This window comes from Caloenas nicobarica, chromosome 20 (assembly GCF_036013445.1).
Source record: "Caloenas nicobarica isolate bCalNic1 chromosome 20, bCalNic1.hap1, whole genome shotgun sequence".
NCBI classification, from domain to species: domain Eukaryota; kingdom Metazoa; phylum Chordata; class Aves; order Columbiformes; family Columbidae; genus Caloenas; species Caloenas nicobarica.
Window position 1 is genome coordinate 7486446 of NC_088264.1, and position 18320 is coordinate 7504765.

General features: G+C 52.5%; 2 protein-coding genes across 8 annotated transcripts in view; one reads left to right on the plus strand and one right to left on the minus strand.

Moving 5' to 3' along the window:
* Window positions 1-4512: 4512 nt before the first annotated feature.
* SEC22B (SEC22 homolog B, vesicle trafficking protein) lies at window positions 4513-12512 on the minus strand. Its single transcript, XM_065649054.1, has 5 exons — window positions 12362-12512; window positions 11908-12017; window positions 7392-7552; window positions 6908-7054; window positions 4513-6519 (listed from the first exon to the last, which is right to left on the minus strand). The coding sequence occupies exons 1-5, from the start codon at window positions 12434-12436 to the stop codon at window positions 6365-6367; spliced, it is 648 nt and encodes a 215-aa protein (XP_065505126.1). The 5' UTR covers window positions 12437-12512; the 3' UTR covers window positions 4513-6364.
* A 304-nt stretch (window positions 12513-12816) lies between these two features.
* The window catches only part of PACS2 (phosphofurin acidic cluster sorting protein 2), a 68945-nt gene continuing 63441 nt past the window's right edge, over window positions 12817-18320 (plus strand). For 6 of the 7 annotated variants that reach the window (XM_065648878.1, XM_065648876.1, XM_065648879.1 and 3 more), the window contains exon 1: window positions 12833-12970. In XM_065648878.1, coding sequence (XP_065504950.1) covers window positions 12843-12970 — 128 coding nt within the window. In that variant the 5' untranslated portion in view covers window positions 12833-12842. Of the gene's footprint in view, window positions 12971-18320 lie in introns of all 7 variants that reach the window. The other variant, XM_065648882.1, reaches the window with a different exon arrangement.

Consider the following 18320-nt stretch of genomic DNA (forward strand, 5'->3'; position numbering starts at 1 on the left):
TCTCAGCAACCCCTGGAGAATTTCTGTCGCAGACGGAGCCACGCGGCTTCTACCCAAGTTGGTCTGGTGTATGGTGTGGCCGTGAGGCTCTCGAAATGCTCCTGGCTCTGGGGACACGATGGAGCGAGGACTCACGGGTTTGTGTCACCCTCCAGGCAGCAGCCGGTGCTGTAATGACGGTGGTGGAGCACCCAGCGCCTTACACCAGCACGGGTGCCCCTTCCCACAGAGACTCCAGTGTGAGACAACAGGCACAAGCAAAGGGCGATAGGACAGGAACGCCAGCGAGCGCTCATCAATCGGCTGAGCCCCTGTGGCACCACGCAGCGGCCCCTGCCCTCGGCTGGCACAGCAGCGCCGCTCAGATCCATCCTTCCGTTGCCTTTTTTTGGGTCTCTACCCAAGACGGGCTGTACAGATGGGAGCCTGCAGCTCTCTCCCCTCAGTCAGCAGCCACTGAGCAGCTAAGGCGGTGATTTGCAGCAGGCAAACACCCTGCTCTGCTCCCCTCCCAGTGCACGCACGGCCCATGCAAACCACCCCTCCAGGCACCTCTCGCTGTGTGCTGGCCACGGCCCCCATTGCCTGTGGTTCCCATGCAGGTAGGGGCAAGAAAAATCAAAACAAGTTTCGTCCCAGACACAGCCCCAGTCCCCAGCTGTGCTGCTGCATCCCTCCCGGCTCCAGACACAGCTGGCCCCATGTCCACACTGAGCTGGAGACCAACCGGGCCCCTTCTCTCCTCGTTGGTCCCCTCATCTCCACAGGCAGAGCCCGAGGACAAGATGCCACCACAGCTGCCACAGGCCGATGACCGTGGATGGGGGACGTGCAGCTCCAGGCAAGGTCCCCAGGAGCCACACGCAGCCCAGGCTGTGCAAACCCCAGCACCGCAGGGACCCACGCAGGTCCCCGTGCAGGTCCTGGTGCGAGGAGCTGGGGTCACCATGACTCCGGCAAGCACATTTAGTTCTGCTTCTCTATGCAAATCCTGTGTCTGTTGCCATTTTGGGGGCCCTGGCGGTGGCACTTTCCACTCCGGGTGCTGTGCCACGACGTGGCCGGGGAGCCCCATTTCCAGCGAGCGCGGGCGGCGTGCCCGGGGAGCAGAGCGCGCCGGGGCGGCTGGGGGCACCTGGGGGGCACCCGCAGGGCCAGGGTGCTACTGGTGGGAGGCTGGGGGGAGGAAAACTTTTAAAAAGGCAACGACAGAGGAAACAGGTTTATCTTCTCTCTGCAGAGTGCTGGGGCTCAGTCACAGGGGTTTTTCTGAGCCGTGATTCAAAGTCACTCTGGGCGCTCCCTACGGCCCTCGGCCCCGAGAAGGCCCCGTGGCGGGGGTCTGGCAGCCCTGCTGGGGTGTGCACGGGGAGTGAGGACTCCCCAACTTCTGTTTTGTCCCCTCCAGTGGGTTTGTGAGCTCGGGTTGTGAGTGCAGCCAGCCAGGAGCAGCCGTGTGGGGTGCTGCGGGGCTCAGTGCTGCAGGCACAGCCCCTGGCACAGCCTGGGGGACCCCTGCAACCACAGGGGACCCAAACAGTGCCCAAGCCAGGGAGAAGGGAGCCGGCTGGTGGGGAGGTGGCACAGCTGTCCCAGAGGAAGCAGAGCTGGGGACATGCCTGGGCAGCTTGGTCGGGGGCTGTGCAGGAAGCATGGGCAGAGCATCCACAGAGGGGAGGTTGTTCCCCACCTCTCCCAGTGCTGGCTGTGGGGGCTCAGGAGCAGCCGGACCCCCAGGGACCCCCAAAGGGCTCAGGTTTGGGGGATGAATGGAGAGAGGAGGCTGCCAGGGGCCAGGGAGGTGCCTCGCGTCCTGCCCTGGGGCTTGATGAGTTCTTGGGGCTGGGGACCAGCCCAGCTGTGTCACCTGGATGGCGGTGATGGGATGATTCAGGGGTGCGCTGGGACGGGCCGCAGTGCTGACTCAGGCCTGTGCAAGAGGGCTGTCCCCGCCACCTGAAAAGCCTTCGTTTTTGGGCAGCAGAAAATCAACATCGTCCTTCCCAGAAGGTCACCTTGGCAGCGATGCGGCAGACCAAAACACAAGCGGTGGGGAGTGACCTTCTGAGCCCCCCAGCCCGGCTCTGCGGAGCATCCTTCCCTGGAGCCAGAGGGACTGAGAGCCCCCCAGAGAGACAGAGCTGCCATGGCCCCACGGCAGCCCCCGAGGGGAGAAGGACAAGGACGAGAGTGCTCGGAGGCTGAACCCCAAGCCCTGCCGCCCTGGCCATTGCTGCCCAGGCAGTTATCTGGCATCGGGTTCCCCGGGCAGGCACTCGCCCTGCTGCAGGGATGCTGGCGCGGCCCTCTGCACCACTGGGGTGTTCACTCGTGGCAAAGCAGCTGCCAGAAACCACCCAGGGTCAAACTTTCCCAGGGCCCTAGAGAGAAATATGCTCAAAGTGAGTTTTTCTCAAAATCTGCCCAAAAGAGAGGTTTGTGAGTCAGAGGAGCTGGTTCAAAGCAAGGGAAGCAGCTGGCGCCCAAGTAAACATAGAAACCAAAACCCTGTGGTGCCCGAGCAGCTGCTCCCCAGAGCAGTGACAGTACGGAGCATCGCCATGTCCCCTGCCAGGTGGGACTGGGTTTATTGTTGACACCCCGGCCAGAGCACATTGCCAGCCCTTGCTGTCCTGCCGCTCTCTTCCTCCCCACAGCGCCGTGCCCCACCCATGGCAGGTTTGGCAGCGTCCAGGAACCAGCTCTGCCTGTCTGCTCTCGCTGCTTCGCTTTTCAGATGTTCAAGGAAAAAAAACCCATGATCCAGCACCAGCATGCCCGGCAGTGCAAGCCACCCAGCGCAGCCTTGTGATGGGCCAGGGTGGGCACAGCCATGCACGGTCCCTCCAGCAGTCACCATCCCCAACAGCACCCCCAGCCCTGTGGACACAGGGACACCCAGGGGTCCCCAGACCCGAGCTGAGCAGTGGCAGCCGCAAGTGCAGCCACCACCAACAGCTTTTCTGAAAGATCACACTTGTGATGAGGATTGTCACCTTCGTGCTCACACGATGAGCAAAGCAGCTCCCATCCCCTTTTCCTTTGCACCCTGCTGCTCTCTGCCTGTACCCCAAACCAAGGGCTTCCCAGCAGCAATGGGGTGCTGTGGGGCCAGGGAGAGCCTGGCTCTGTCCCTCACACCCTCCGGGACAGGGAGCTCAGGTGCTGCAGAGGTGCCAGGACTCTGTGGTGCTACCAGGTCCCCTTTGCTCTGCACACATTTGGTGTGGGACAGAAGCTCTCGGCCTCTGCCAGGTTGAAGGGACCAGGCACAGGAACCAGGGGGATGCTCGGTGGGGGAGCCCAGCTGGCAGAGGCTGCTCCCGAACCTCTGGAGGCACAGCAGCAGCTCAGGAATCAGAGGATGGTTGGGGTTGGAAGGGACCTCTGGAGATCATCTAGTCCAACCCACCTGCTAAAGCAGGTTCACCTACAATAGATTGCACAGGATCACGTCCAGGCATGTTTTGAATGTCTCCAGAGAAGGAGACTTCTCAGCCTCTCTGGGCAGCCTGTTCCAGGGCTCTGCCACTCACAGAGTAAAGAAGGTTTTCCTCATATTCAAATGGAACCTGCTGTGCTTCAGTCTGTGCCCGTTGCCCCTCATCCTGTCGTTGGGCACTGCTGAAAAGGGTTTGGCCCCATCCTGTCAGGAGCAGAAAAGGGATGGGTGTTGGGTAGGAGGTAGCTCTGGGCAGCATCGCCGTCCAGCTCAGAGGCAGCACTGCAGCTGCATGACAGGATGAGGCAGGTGGGACAGCCTTGTGTGGCACGATCTGGGAGCCTTTCCACGCAGATCCCTGGGTTCATGGGGACACAGCCCCGGCCGAGTTGGGCTGCAGGTCTTTGGGGAGGCCAGAGCAGTGCAAGGAGGTGGGGGTGCCCTCAGGAGGAGCGCCCTTGGCCTCCTCAGCAGCGGGCACAGCTCTGTGCCATGCACCAGCTCCGGGCAGGCACTGCCATCTGCAGGCAGCGGCTGCAGGGCCAGCACCCCTTGTGCAGCACTGTGACCCACGAGTGAGCAGCGACCACCCACCATGTCACCCACACCCCTGGAGCCTCGTGCTGGCCCACGGGAGCATTCCTTACCCACCTCTTTAGGCAAGCGGCTTCCACAGCTCCATGTTCTGTTAATGCTGGCACACAAACCCCACACCCAGTTTATTCTGCTTCTCGTGCCCCACATGAACAGCATCTCCACAAAACTGTCCCTATAAAAGTCTGCCCAGGTGGCTCTGCCTGTGCCAAGGGGATGCCTGCCCACAACCAGCCCGCAGACACATGCCAGAAGGGAAGGAGACCCCTGCTATAACCAAAGTACAGCCTCTCTGCCAGAAAATGGCCAAGATCATGTTTTTCAACTCGTTCTGCCTCCAGAAAGGAGCCCTTATCCCAGGTGGCTTCAGCTATGGGGCCTTCACCCTCTTGCATTCCTGGAAAGAAAGCAAGTATCCTCCGCAATCACAGAAACAAGACAAAAAAACTCCATGCTGCACAGATTTTTCAGAAGCGTTTATTTGACTGCTGATGCTGGGGCTGCAGGAGGCAACTGCTCACCAAGCTGCACTTCACTGCAGAAATGTCACTCCCCTCAATCATGACAATCCACATACGGTCGGTGTCTGCTCAATTTTCAGCACCTACATCACATAGACCTACATCACCGGGACATTCACCTGTTAGGGACACCACTTGAAAGGATTAAAAATAATAATAAAGCAATCTACGAAGTAACACCTGGAGGCATCATGCAGAAACAGATGATTTTAGACGATGTAGCAGATCAGATTTACTACGTTTGTTGGTGGACCAGTGCGAACGGCTTCCCTGCCAGTCCAACGCGGTACGGAGCTGGAGAGCATTCCCAGCAGGACAACAGCTCCCCGTTCCTTACCCAGGAGCAGAAAACACTTCCAGGTCACAGCTTATACTTCCAGAACTACACAAGATTATGTGCTTGTAAAAGGTACTGGAGAGTCCTGAAACTTCCCCCTGTGACACTGCCTGCTTCTTCCCGAGTGGCAGACACTTGAGTGCAGAAGAGTGCCTGAGCTGTGGGGTTTCTTTTTTCTCTTTTTTTAAATAAAAACAAAAGCTGACTGGTAAAATGTTATTCTTAGCACAGGTGGACCAAAAAAAAAAAAAGAAAAAAAAAATTAAAAATAAAACCATCACATTACACTGGAAATATAAAGATTGGCCCATGAGAAATAAGAAGCTGTATACTATTGCCCCATAATGAGTTTTTCTTCACCTACAGTTTCAACTTCCCAAGTGAGGTAGGGAGAGGGTGACCATGGGAAAAAAAGGTGGTGTTTCCAAAGGATTTCACCATTTTACAGTTATCCTGTTGAATCCTTCATGTAAAGTGTTCTTTAAGGAAACACTGCCTTTTCTTCACAACAACATTCAGAGTTTTGGTTTTTTGGTTGTTTTGGGTGAGGGAAAGAGGGAGAAAGAAAACAAGCCTCCCAGAGATGAAATGCTGGCAGTTTTGACACTTTTGGAAGGAAAGCATAATTACAAAAAGGAAGGAAATAATGTAGTGAATCTGCAGACAGAAGGGAAAAATAGAGAGTGGTGACATAGTTTGCACTGCGCCCACTCCCACAGCGCTTGAATTACACATCCTCTTCATATGGAAACATACTGTCATACACAACTGTCAGGAAAGTGGACACTTACAAACCTGTAGTTTAATTTTGTAGGAATCAGTAACACAGAAACCTTTCATTACCCCTCCTAGTACTAGACAGAATGTATTTTAAGGCATAATTTGACAACCATTTCTTCCTAAAGCAGTTTAAAGTGTAATGAGCCAAGATGTCAGACACAGAAAACTCAACAATAGCTCTTCTGACAGAGGTGAAAGCTATTATATGTACAGTGCAGTATTTGCCTTCAAACAGGGGTGTCTTGTCTTTAAAAAACAAATAAAAAGAAAAATAACTGCAGACCCAGATTCTAAAAAAGCAAATGTTGCCAAGACAAGGAATGTTCATTAGAGTCCAGTTCCCACTAGAGCTACTCAACAGGAGGACATACAACGTGATTATGCTAAACCGCCCTGATTGACTGTTCCCAGAGCGTGCCCCGGGAGGGGGGCAGAACCATGGGAGGCCAAACTCTGCAGCTCCCTAGTGCAAACTGCCTCAGAGGAAAAGCCTGTAGTCAACAAGCCTTTACACCTATTGTTAGGCTTCACTAAGAGGTGTAGTAGTCAGGTGCCACCTAACAATTTCAGGACACTCCTGTGAAGGTGATGATCCTGTGTGGATTCTAATGCACATCCCCCGTGAACAGTGTCCTGCACACGTACACCTGCCAGGCTACCGGCTTTCCCTCTTGCACGATGGCAGCCGGCTCACAGCCACCAGAATCTCACATAGACGATCAACATGATAAAAAACACAGCTACGGCCGCAAGTTTGGCGTAAGTAGAACGCATGTTCAGGTACTTCGCGTCCTGACGGTACTTCTTGGACAAACTGGACAAGTTGTTGGCCTTGGAATCAAGAGCTGTTAAAGGGAAAGGGGAGAGAAGTTAATTAAGGTTAACCCAGCCAGATGTTCTGCAAATGTTACATTAACTGTGCAAGTCTTTCCGGAGCAGCTGAGAGCGCAGCAGTTTCACACGGCAGCACACCCTGTCTCTATCTGCAGTGCTCTAGTGCTTGTCTTGCTGGGGTGAGAGCCACCCAAGCTGGCGAGACACTGGTCTCACCCAAAAGCACCACTACCTGCCAGGTGCCTCAGGATGCAACCGATGCAACTCAAACACCACCAAGTCCATTGTTTTTCTCAGGAGGCTCAGGGATTCATAAGCCTTTCCCTCTGGTATGTTCTACCCACCCGGCTGACTGAGGGGACAAGGAACCGTATGCCAAATATCAGCCGTTCCCTGTACCTGAAAGTGCTTCTCCTCGCTGTAAGACTTCCTCAATGTTGGCCACCATAATCCTCTGCACGTCTTGCAGCTCTGTGTTGATGGAGCCCAAGTTCCTCCTTGCCCGGCTGTCAATGTAGAGCTTCTTGGTTTTCTGGATGTAGGTATCTGGAACGAGTCGGGGCAATCAGAGGGAATCTCACCTCACACAGAGCAGCCAGACTGATGAAGGAGTGGGAGCACTGCTGAGACAGCCAGCAGGCTGCACGTAAATATTCACTGGAGCAAGGCCAAGAGACTTAAAGCAGGAAATAAGAATCGAAGGACATTTACCATTTCTTTACCACTTCTCTTGCTCTATTCTCCTACTCGAAACACCCATTTCTCTAGTGCCAAGAAGAGGCTGAACTGTCAACTCCATAGGCAAAGCCGGAGAGGATCCTGTGGTTGCCACTCCCTCCCCAGCAAGAAGTTTCCTAACTAGGCACAAGGAGAAGGACCTCACCAAATTCAATGAAGGAATAGGGCCTGGAGACCGTTGGCACCTTCTTGCCATGCTGCTCATCAAATTCCGAATGTAAGTCTTCCAGATATGCAAAGGCCAGTTTCTTGGGGAATGCAGCTTCACAGAGGACCAGATAACACACTCCTTTCTCAATGATGTAACTAGAAGAACAGCAGACAGAGCATTGATTAATCAATTTTGCACCTATCCTATCAAACACCACTCTGCATACCTTTATTCCTAGGAGGCAATGAGAACTGGGTACAGGGAGTTCCAGTTTGCCATGTCTGATTGAGGTATAAACCTTTCTACAAAGTAATGGCTTAGTTTTCTTTACCTAAAATAAATGTTCTTGTAGCCTCAGATCCTATACCTTGTGCCAACAGCCCTGAACTTTGACTTCACTGGAACAAAGATTGGCCTGTGAACATCATTAGTTTAACAAAATACCAGCAACAAAAGAGTTATAATTTTGGAATTTGCCATGGGTAAGTATGATTGCACTACCAGCTCTTTAGCTGCCATGTCAGGAGTTCCAAAACTTATGTTGAAACAGGAGCTGCTCTTGCTGTACAATGCTGTTTGGTTTGTTCCGTGGCTGAAGGCAGAGAGAGGTCCCTCTTCTCCCCCCTCCCACCACCTCATCCCCATTGCATCTAATTTGTGTTTGCTCACAGAGGCTTAGTGCTGACCTTGTTCCAGTGTGAGCTCCAGTGCCCTTGTCAGCACTGAGAACAGGGGCCTTTCATTGTAACTCAGCTAAAAAGCCTACTGAAATAAGGAATAAGACGGAACCAATCTTGAGCTTATTTAGGCTTCACTTCAACTGCCTCTTGCTGCACTTTCCGAACTACATTTTCCTCCTCATTTGGCCAATAGGAAAACAAAAGCAACAATATTTCCACCGAAACTAAGGGAGTGGAGACAGCAGATAGCCCTGCATACATTTTTGAATGTTTATCTATATTATTCAGGGTGGAATTTAAATGCTGCTTTTATGTTGCTTCCCTTTGACTTTCTGCATAATGCCATTATGTAGCAGTCTAGTTAGCATAAAGATTAACAGTGCATTAAAGAATCGACCCAGTCTCAAGGGCACTGTAGTTAAATAAGTAGCTTAAAATTTTGTTAATAGCCGCATCAGGCTTACAAAACGACTTTCCCTTCACACTGTTTTTCCAGATACCTCAAAAGGTCTAAGTCCTTCAAATTAACCAGCCTCAACTTATTTTCTGGGCTCTGGAGTATCCATTTCTCCTGCCTCTATATGGCCTGTGTGCAAATCCCGCCAGCCTTCAAATAACAACTGATCCACCCCAACCAGAAGCAAGAAACTCCAGTTACTACAATCCATTCCACGAGTGCATCCCCAGAAGCTCATGCTTTTATTCTTTTCTAAGTCCCTCAGTTTGGACTGCATCAGTGTGTAAGACTAATCCTACAGCAGTACATCATGCCTCTGTTCTTCCCTTATCCTTGGAGACCCGCTTGACAGCTTGGAGCTTCTGCAAATCATCACCCATAGCTCGATTTAGCCACTGCCATGATCAGCAATACTTGAAAAAGTATTTTGAAATAAGCAAAACTCATGTCAGAGAGGAATTCTGGCAGTATTCCCCAAGAGCCAGAGCAGCGCACTCAAGATGAGAGCAGCCCAAGGAGCATCCCCATCAGTACAGCTCTGTCATCTCTGCTCGGGCTAGCTGGTCCTGCCTGGAGCTCTCCAGCTGTATTTCCCACCTGCTTTTCCCCTGATGTGACATTAGACGTGTTGGATTTAAAGCTGATCTGTCAGCACCAATGAGAGCAAGCACACCTCATTCTGTCCCAGATAGAGACGATTTTGTCAGCCTCAGTTCAACACCAGCGCCGAGTTCCTGCACAGAGGGGCTCCTCAGTTTTACACTCCGCGCTGTCTGCTTGGCAGCACACGAGGGGCAGACCAGACATTGCCATTTGCCACTGCTAACTTCTGCAGTCCAGATTTCCACACACTGAGTGTAGCCAGCAGGTTTCTTATAATTATCTTGGATCATTTTGAGAGAGCAGAGCTTTATCCCAGTAACATTGGCAAAGGCCAAGGGTTGTTTTCAACATTACAGGTAACAGCCACTTCAGCCGTTCACCAGCCAAAGGTCAGTCACTCACTGCGAGCACCGCAGGCTCCATCGGTGCTTCTGTACCTGCACAGCCACGTGCATCGAGTGCTGTCGCTGAAAGGGTGACATAACGTTAAGTCTAAACATCACATTTGACAGAAATCACTTCAGCAGTCGCAGTTTAAGCTTCACACTTCAGCAAGACCAGACTCATCTCTGAATCGATCAAGCTAAAAATGTTGACCACCACCTCAGCAAGTTCAGCAATACCCTTAGCTGTGATCGTAACTCTCACACCACAAAATGCTCCGTCCTGGTTTGTGCTGCCCTCAGCAGTCAGAGCTCCGATGTGGCAGAAAAAACAGATGTGCTGCGTTAACAAACAGCACGGCCATCAGTCAGCATTATTTTAGACTAAATCTCAAACTCTCCCATTGCCTCCTCATCCTGTACTGTTATCACAGGACTTTTCTAATCTGAAAGTGTTCTTTTTATATAGGTCCTGCCTCCATGTCCCACCTTAAAAGAGGCAGAGGCAGCACTTGAGTGCTGTGCAGGAGCAGCTGTCAATTCCTGTGGAACTTGTCTAGGGACTAACTCAACACAGAAGGAGAAATGCTCCTTCCTCACCCTATCTGTCCATCAGGTAACCTGCCTGTTTCTCCAAGACAGCTGTCAAAACATGAGCCTGCCCGAGTCCTCTCACCTTGCCAGAACCAGTGACACTACAGCCACCGTTAAGAGGCTTCAATCTCCTGGGCCCTGCAAGTGGCACAAGCGCCCCAGACACCACTCTGCTTGTGCTGTGAGGGCAACATAAGAAGGGATTTACAAGAATCTACACAGACGCTAACCCAAGGCTTCACTGCCAGCACAGTTACCTCACTGTAGTGCCACAGAAACTTTCAAAACCAGAGATCTAAAATTCGATAAAGTTTTAACCTCCAGAAAGAAGATGATGCAGAGCACCACTTTGCAGATAACTCTAGCACCAACACCCAAACTCAACAGGAGATAGGGATGGCCAGACTACTTTAATCAGAGCCGTCCTATGACCACTATACCTCCCTATCAAAAGCAACCAGAAGCCAAGAGAAAAAAAAAAGATTAAAACGTCTCGCCACTGTTATGATATATAAGCCAACCACAAGAAAAGTTGCCCTCAAAACGTCATGGCTTTTGCCAAAGACAGCCCTTCCAAAAAAATCCTGTTCATGTCTTTGCTTTTCACTGAATCTCTGAAGAAAAGGACTGGGCAGGAGATTTGCTAAAGGGCTCTTGTTTTAGGAGAGACCTTAAGCAAACCTTGCCCTGCATCCAAGGCCATCTCCCACTCACCCAGCCAGAAACACACAGCCAGTCACAAGGGCTGGGACCCCACTGCTGGCAGCGCAGCAGTACGGCCAAGCCTGCGAAAACTTGGCACATCACTGGCAAAACTGCACAACTCTGCCTCGGTGATCTCACGTGGCAGCTGATCTCAGAGACCTCTAACATAGTTATTTCTGCCAATAGCATAATCCTGACTCTTGACAAGATCTTAGGCTTGATTCAATTCTCAGGCATTATTCTGCTAGGAAATCACATGTCATGTAAAGAAGCATTTAGTTTTCTCAAACATAAGCTTACACTCCAGCCTTTCACTGACTGTCAGTTTATCCTCCCTTGACTTGCCTTTCCAGTTCCCTTGCTATTGGTTAGGGAGTTAGGGTGTCTAAACTGCACCCTCTGCGAGTTTTCATTATTTTATATTCAAGTTCCCTTGTTAGTGCACTACTGGAAAAAGCTAAAAGTGCTTTTAAGTTGAAAGTTTCCAAATAGTTTAGGAAGCGAGTTAAACATACCCAACATATTTGGCAACAATAAGACTGAATCTACAAGATGAGAGAAAACAGTTTGTCAAGTATTGAGGAAATAATAAAATAAAAAGAAAATGAGAGATGTTCTATGTGCTTATAATACATGAAGCTAATGCACGAAAAAGTACATGCTCACGGGATATAGAGAGAGGAAAATCTTGTGCCAGAGGAGCTCACAGTGGTACTGCCAGAGTGTTTTTACTAAGGACATCTCTTTTTAAAAAAGACAAAACACAGGAGGCACAGAAGATGCACCGACGGTTTCTTAGAGGGCGCAAACAAACAGGAAAACCTTAAAGGGAAAAGAATGTACATTGTCTTCAGCAAAAGCAGAACTATGAACCTGGCTGGAAAAGAAGTGCCAGGCACCAGTGCCAAGAAGTAACAACTCACACGCTCTCCCCTTCAAGCAGCTGTTACACATCCGCAGCAGGGCTGACAGCCGAATAACTCCCCCTCTCTCAGGCAGCCCAATTTCTAACCAATCCTCACCCCGACCCAAAAGCGCCTTCACTCATTTCCACGGCCCGTTACCCCATTGCGCCTCCAGATACTCACTGGAAAGCCATGGCTCCTGCCTCCAGCGTGCACCTGGTGGGGGACTGCTCGTTCAGCTTGCGGAACAGCTGCTTCGCTTGGCTCTGGTACTGCTGCAGATCGCGGCCTGACTGAGAAGGGAGGACAGGCTGTTGGGGGCGGCTGCTGCCGGACAAACACCCCCCAGGGGCAGGCAGGGGGGCTCGGGGGGGCCGGCCAGGCGGGGGGGCCCCGGGGAGCCGGGGCTCAGGCCGAGGAGGAGGAGCTGCGCAGAGCCGGCTCCACATCCGCCACCACCAGGCGAGAAGGGCTTGTGTAAGAGCCGCCTGGCCTGTGAGGAGGGAGTTTGTGGGGCGGGGACTTGCGCGGAGAGGGTTTGCGAGGAGGGGGTGCGAGGGTCCGGCTGGGCCGCCCCCCACGGACACGCTGGGCCGGACCCCCCGCCTGCGCGCCCCCCGCCCGCCCGCGGCCCCACCTGCTCGTCCTCCTGCATGGAGGCGGCGAGCGGCAGCCCGTCCGCCACACGGGCGATCATGGTGAGCAGCACCATCTCCGCGCTGCGCTGCGGCCCGTCAGCCGCCGCCCGCCCCTGCCACGGAGCTGGCCGGAAGCTGCCGCCGCAACATCCGGCCCAACCGCCGCCAGCAGCACGGGCGCTTCCGGCCGCGAGGCAATAAACCGCCCGGGCGGCAACACGGCCCATCACTGAAGGGCCGGAGCAGCAGGGGAAAGAGCAGCAGGAAGGGGCGCGGCTGCGGGCCACTCCTGGCCACGCCCCCCGCCATGACCACGCCCCCCGCACTATAGCACCGCCCACAATCAAACCGCACCCCTCAAGCTGTATCCCCGCCCTATCCCCGGGCTCCGCCCCGCACGCCGATTTAGCCCCGCCCCGTCACACGTGACCCCCCGCCGGGGCGGCGGCGGCCCGGTGGGCGCGCGCCAGGCCGGCAGCCATGGCGGCGGCGGCGGAGCGGAGCCGCCTGAGCTTCCCGGGCGGTGCCGGGGCCCTGGGGCGCCCCGTGCCCATGAACCTCTTCGCCACTTGGGAGATCGACGGTTCCAGCCCGAGCTGCGTGCCCAGGTAACGGCGGGCGGCCCCGTCCCCTCCAGCGGGGGCAGCCCCCCGGGGCCTGGCGGTTGGGCTCGGGTCCCCGCGGGTCCCCGGGCTGGGAGGCCTGACCCCAGCCGCCGAGCCCCAGGGGCTGCTTCTTCACCTCCCTTTCCCCTTAGCTTTGCGGTCCTTCCTTCAATTTTAGGGCCCCTTTCCCCCATTTTGGGGTGTCCCCCCGTCACTTCCCGCAGTGATGGGCAGGGCTCCCACTACCCCTGCAGGTGGGCTGGGTGGGGGGTGCACGCACCGTGTGAGGGCGCCCTGCAACCCTAAAAAGGGAGTGGGTGCTGCCCTCTGCACCAGGTCTGTGAAGGGGTGACCCTGTGCTCCCCAAAAACTTGGCATGGGCTCTGTGTTGATGCCAGGATTTGGGGTGTCCTGCTCCTTCTTACAGCGGGTTGTGCTCCCCGTTCCCCACCGTCCCGCGTGGGGTGTCCTTTGCTCGCTGAATGCCCCACATCACCGGCCTCGGGGTGGGCGGCAGTTTCTCCTGGTCAGTTTGTCTCTCCGTTCTCCCCCGCTCCCAGTCTCGAACCTTTCCCCGCCTCTGGTGTGTGCTCGCGAACACACACTAGCATCCCTGCCTCTGCTTCTTTTAGCCTGCATTGGAGGGATCCTTTTTTGTTCTTGTAAAATTTGTGCTTTTTAAGTTTGGCTTTAGCAGAACGCCTTTGAGGATTTAAACACACCGAAGATGAATCTTTGACGAGATCCTCTTTTTTTTTTTTTTTTTTTTTAATGAGGACGCAAGGGTGTAAAAAGGGAACAGAGTCATCGGGCTGACCTCGCAGGAATGCAGAGCTTTGCAAGCTTTACAAAACCCCCAAATCCCTCTGTCTTCTGCACTATCCAGATAGCAGATTGGACTCGATGGCTATGCCCCTGTCTTGTGGGGCTAGTAACTATCTTAGCTTAAACACTACCCACAGTCGAAGTGCTCTGACATGATGGGCCAGAAGATAGCATGGGGTAGAAGAAAACCCAGGTCCTGCAATTGCAGACGATCTTGGTTTATTACAGCTTATCTCTGCTGGCAGCACCTTGGGGTGTCTGTTGGGCAGCAACTTTCTCCACTTGTGTCTTGTTTAGCCTTTCTTCTCTGCAATGAGAGGCCTTGGAAGGGGAATAGCACCCAGGGGAATGTGCCCCTCTTCAAGGAGTCCCTTTGCTGCAGGAGGAGTTGGGAGGAGCTGGAGGAGCAGTTGGTGCACTTTTGATTTTTGTGCTGGATTCCAGTGCTGTTTGCTTTGACCCTGGAGGCCCTCTTGTAATGCTGTTTTGAAAACTGTTCTCTCCATTGCACCCTTGACTACAGGAAGGCAGTTGGATTTCTATCTCATCCAACCTCATAACAGTCCCTGTTAAATAAAAAAACAAATGTCTGTCGCTGTCAAGGACTTTTAGTTCTGCATTATCATTTATGCTGATACTTGCAGATCTGAAAACAAGCTCACAACATAGCTGCTTGTTTGCAAATCTGTAGATGACCAGAAAATGCGGTGCAAGGACACTGGCCCTGCCTTGGTGTGACAGAGCACGGCGATGCATCTGCACAGGACTTGGTGTTTAGGGTGGGTCCTGGGTGTTCTAACTGTGTTGGGCAGCAGATTGCAGGCAGCTGGTCCAGGTGCCTGGAGGAATCTGGGTGAGGCGAAGGGTCTGTGGGTGTCTGGGCAGGTGGGGCAGAGCTGGGGCTTGAGGGAGAAATTTTGGAGTCAAGCTGTGAAGCATGGGCTGGTGGAAGTGCTCAGAATGCATGGCCTGTGGCAGCCGTGAGAGGACTGGGGCAACTGGCACCCTCTAGGAACACAGCTTTTGTGTGAGGGAGTTTGTGGGTAGCAGTGGGTCCCTCTGGTTTCAGCCCCGTTGTTGCCATCACCTTTGCTTGCTGTTCCTGGGCACCCTTTTCTTCTCAAGCCCGAGGGGGTACGCGGACATGCAGCTGCTGCACCTGCTGCCCAGGTCTTTGTGCAGCCCCACGTGGGCGGGCAGGCGTGCGAGGGCTGCGTACGGGGCGCAACGCGTGGCAGGTCTGCAGTTGTAGCTGTGGGTGCCAAAGTGTGATTTGCTAATCTGAAGTGAGTCGAGCAGCCGCGGTGGCAGCTGCTGCAGCGCTGTTGGAGCGATGGCGCGGTGAGGTGTGTGCTGCGCTGCCGGGCACGCGGGGAATTCTGGAGCAGCAGCTGGGCTGCAGAGCCTGGTCACTCAATTCTGCTGTTCCTAATCATTGAACATCGTGTCTTGTGGTACTACGTCGGGTCCATGCTTTGCATTTCATTACAGGCTTTGCAGCAAACCTCTGTCAGAGAAGGCAGGAGTTTGAAAACCTTCAAGTTATACTGTTGCCTCTGTATTTTGGATTCATACTGTAATGATTTTTCCTGTGGTGCAACAGCATTTAAGATTCTTTGTGTTAAAGCGAGAGAGACTGGGATGAAATCTGTTTTGCAGGGGAAACAATATTTAAAGTGAGATTGTTGTTTGAGAAGACATCTGTGGGGACATGAAAGGAGGATGTGGAGGAGAGTGGGCCTTGGTGTGTGGTCAGGCACTGTGGAACTGGGGATGTGGTGTGTGCTTCCCAGATGGTGCCTGAGAGCTGGGACCTGGGACTAAATGCTGCTCTTCAACGAACTCTTCTTTGGCAAGTGATTTACTGAAAACCCATTCAGCTTCAGAGGGTGTTAGTAAAATCTGGAAGGCTGCCTTAGTGTGTCCATGGAGGTCCCTTGTAGGAAAAGGCTGTCTCAAAACTTAAGGAAGAATAATAGTGAAGAGTCATAGTGTTGTTCTGCAATTGTGTGGTTTGAGGGAAACACAAGGTTAGGTGAAGTTTTGCACTTAGAGTCATCTCCCTTTCTCTTCTGCCATTCAAAGAAATTATTTTCTTAATTCTTTCTCCAGCACATGCAGCTCCTGGGGGTTTTGACCTATCGTAGTGCTTCTGAAATGCAAGTACTTTTTTAGTCATCCCAGAAACGTGACTCAAACTGTTTCACTATCGGGGCGTAACTGCTACATACCAGAAGGGAGATATGCCTACCTTTTTCTGCTGTTTGTTTCTTCTGTCCATTGAAGTATTTTCCTTTGTGGGAGGTTATGTTATGTAAAGTTCTACCTACCACCTGTAAAAACTGAGAGTGATCTTCTTGCTGCTTGACTGCGAGAGAATAAAAACTTTTCCCTCTGTTTCCTCGCACTGAAAAGTAAGAATTACTTGGGGGAAGGTGGTTGGTTTTGTTTTTGTGGTTTTTTCCTTTCCAGTCTTCTGATGAAGCTGTGGGTGTGAATGGCAGGATGCAACGCCATCCTGTCCTGAAGAAGCCCCATGAGGAGACAGCAGCGTGGGGAGGCTGTCTGGAGGAAGAGTGGTCCTGGGGGGAAGGCTTTGCTGGAAGGGGGTATGCTGGAGCAAGAGAAGGTGACGGTTGGTGGTTCCGTTCAGAATTTTGGTTTAGGCTGCTGCCTTAATTGTCACATACTTGAAAATGTTTTGAACTGTGGAGCGTATTGAGACCAAACTGCACGTGCAGCAGATGTGACCTGGTGTCCCTTGGAGATACAAAGCTAGCTGTGGAGCAGACCTGAGGAAAGATGGTGCTGCCTTAGCATTTCACATGCCAGCTTGCCCCTGTAGCTTGTCTGCTGGCTGAGGAAACATGAAGGGAACCCACATACATCCCCTGGACTGGAACAGGAGGTTGCCGATGCAGGGATGTTACTGCTCAGCGAGCTGTGGGATGTCCTCAGAACACAAGGACTTTCACACCAGCCCTGGTGCGGACATCCCCGGGGCAATGGAAACTGATTGGGGTGAGGTTGTGGATTCACAGCAGCTGAGTGGATCCTAACAGTTTGCTCATGTTCCAGGCTACGTGCTCCTCTCCCTGTGCCAGCTCCCAGCTTCTGATCTTTCTCTGTTGGTTTTCTGTAGGTTAATGAGTTGCAGTGGTTTGCAGATGGATCTGCGAGCATGTGAAGATGACAGCAGCATGTGTGACCAGGAGAGACGCAGTGAGGACTGCTGAGGCATGGAGCCACTCCAGCAAGCTGTGTGTTTGCACCCCTGCATAGTGTTAATCCACTCAGAAAGGAGGGGAGAGGCTTTCCCTCTTGATACGACGATGCGTGCCCACGCTGGAAACGGGAGCTCTGCTTGGCTAGTGAAGGTGTGCTCTGGCCTGGCTTGAGCAATGGCAATTACGTGCTGTATTGGCAGAGAAAGGTGGACAGCTTGCTAGAGTAATGATTATGATCAGGTGATCCTACATAATTAAAAATGCTGATTAATTCAGGTAGGGAGAAATGTTAAGTTAAATGTATCTTAACCTCCTGATCTATTGGTATGCTAGTGTTTAGGAGAGAACTCTTGCTTGTTCAGATAACTGCTGGCACGTGCATTGGGAGCTGATGGTAGATTTTTGGTACATTTGGAACTAGGAAAATGTCTAATTACTCAGATGACTAGGTATGCTTCAGAAGTGCTTATTTGCAGGCTTTGTTTTGACTTTGTTTGAATAGCACAGAATGCCTAACATTTTACCACTGAAGGAAACTGAATACAAATGAGCGCACAGGATAGGCTTTAAAAAAAATCGCTAAAGCAATGTTGAATATTTGAGATGCATGAGGAAAAGCATCCACAGCTGAGTAATGGAGATGAAATGCCTGGGCTAAAGTGCACTGGGCAGAGCCAACCCCCTTATTCTTAGAGCCAGGAGATCTGATTTCTCCTCCTGAATCTTTATGGAAGATAACAAGACCAAAATAACATTACTTCAGGCAAGATTAAGTGATCCCTTAGTGCTTCCCTTGTAAATCCTATCACAGCAGTTACCAAGTTTGTCACTGTGTATGGCAGTACTGAATGTGATTTGGACTCTTGTGTTCAGTGGAAGAAAAATTCTGTCCAGAGGCTGAGTGGTTTGTTGAAGTCAAACTTCCAGTTAAACTTATTTTTAGTCATCTCGGCTGATGTCAGGTGAAGCTTGTGCGCGTCGAGAACAGTTCTGAAAATGTCTTAAAATCTCAAGGCTGCTAGACAAAGGTCTCTGGATGGGGCTGTGCGTGGTTTTTGTCTGGATGCTTTGCACAAACCCAGTGCAGAAGGGCACTGGGAGTGGAAGGAAAGGGCTGCTCTTTCGAAGGGCGTCTTTCCTTGCCTTCCACCAAGTGAAGGTGCTCCAGGGACCTTCCCCGTGTGTTCCCCAGCAGGTCTGGCCCCTGCTCCTGCAGCCCTGCGTGGCAGGAGGTGACCCTGCAGCTGCTTCTCCAGGAAATAAAAGCACTGTTGAGTGTTGATACTCCCACCTTTCATCAG

Excerpts from the sequence above, each read along its gene's own strand:
- SEC22B (XM_065649054.1), bottom strand. The coding sequence starts at position 12,436 with ATGGTGCTGCTCACCATGATCGCCCGTGTGGCGGACGGGCTGCCGCTC. Across the intron at positions 7,553-11,907 it reads GCAGGAGCCATGGCTTTCCA|TTACATCATTGAGAAAGGAG; the intron begins GTGAGTATCTGG and ends CTGTTCTTCTAG. Across the intron at positions 7,055-7,391 it reads CTATTCCTTCATTGAATTTG|ATACCTACATCCAGAAAACC; the intron begins GTGAGGTCCTTC and ends GACTCGTTCCAG.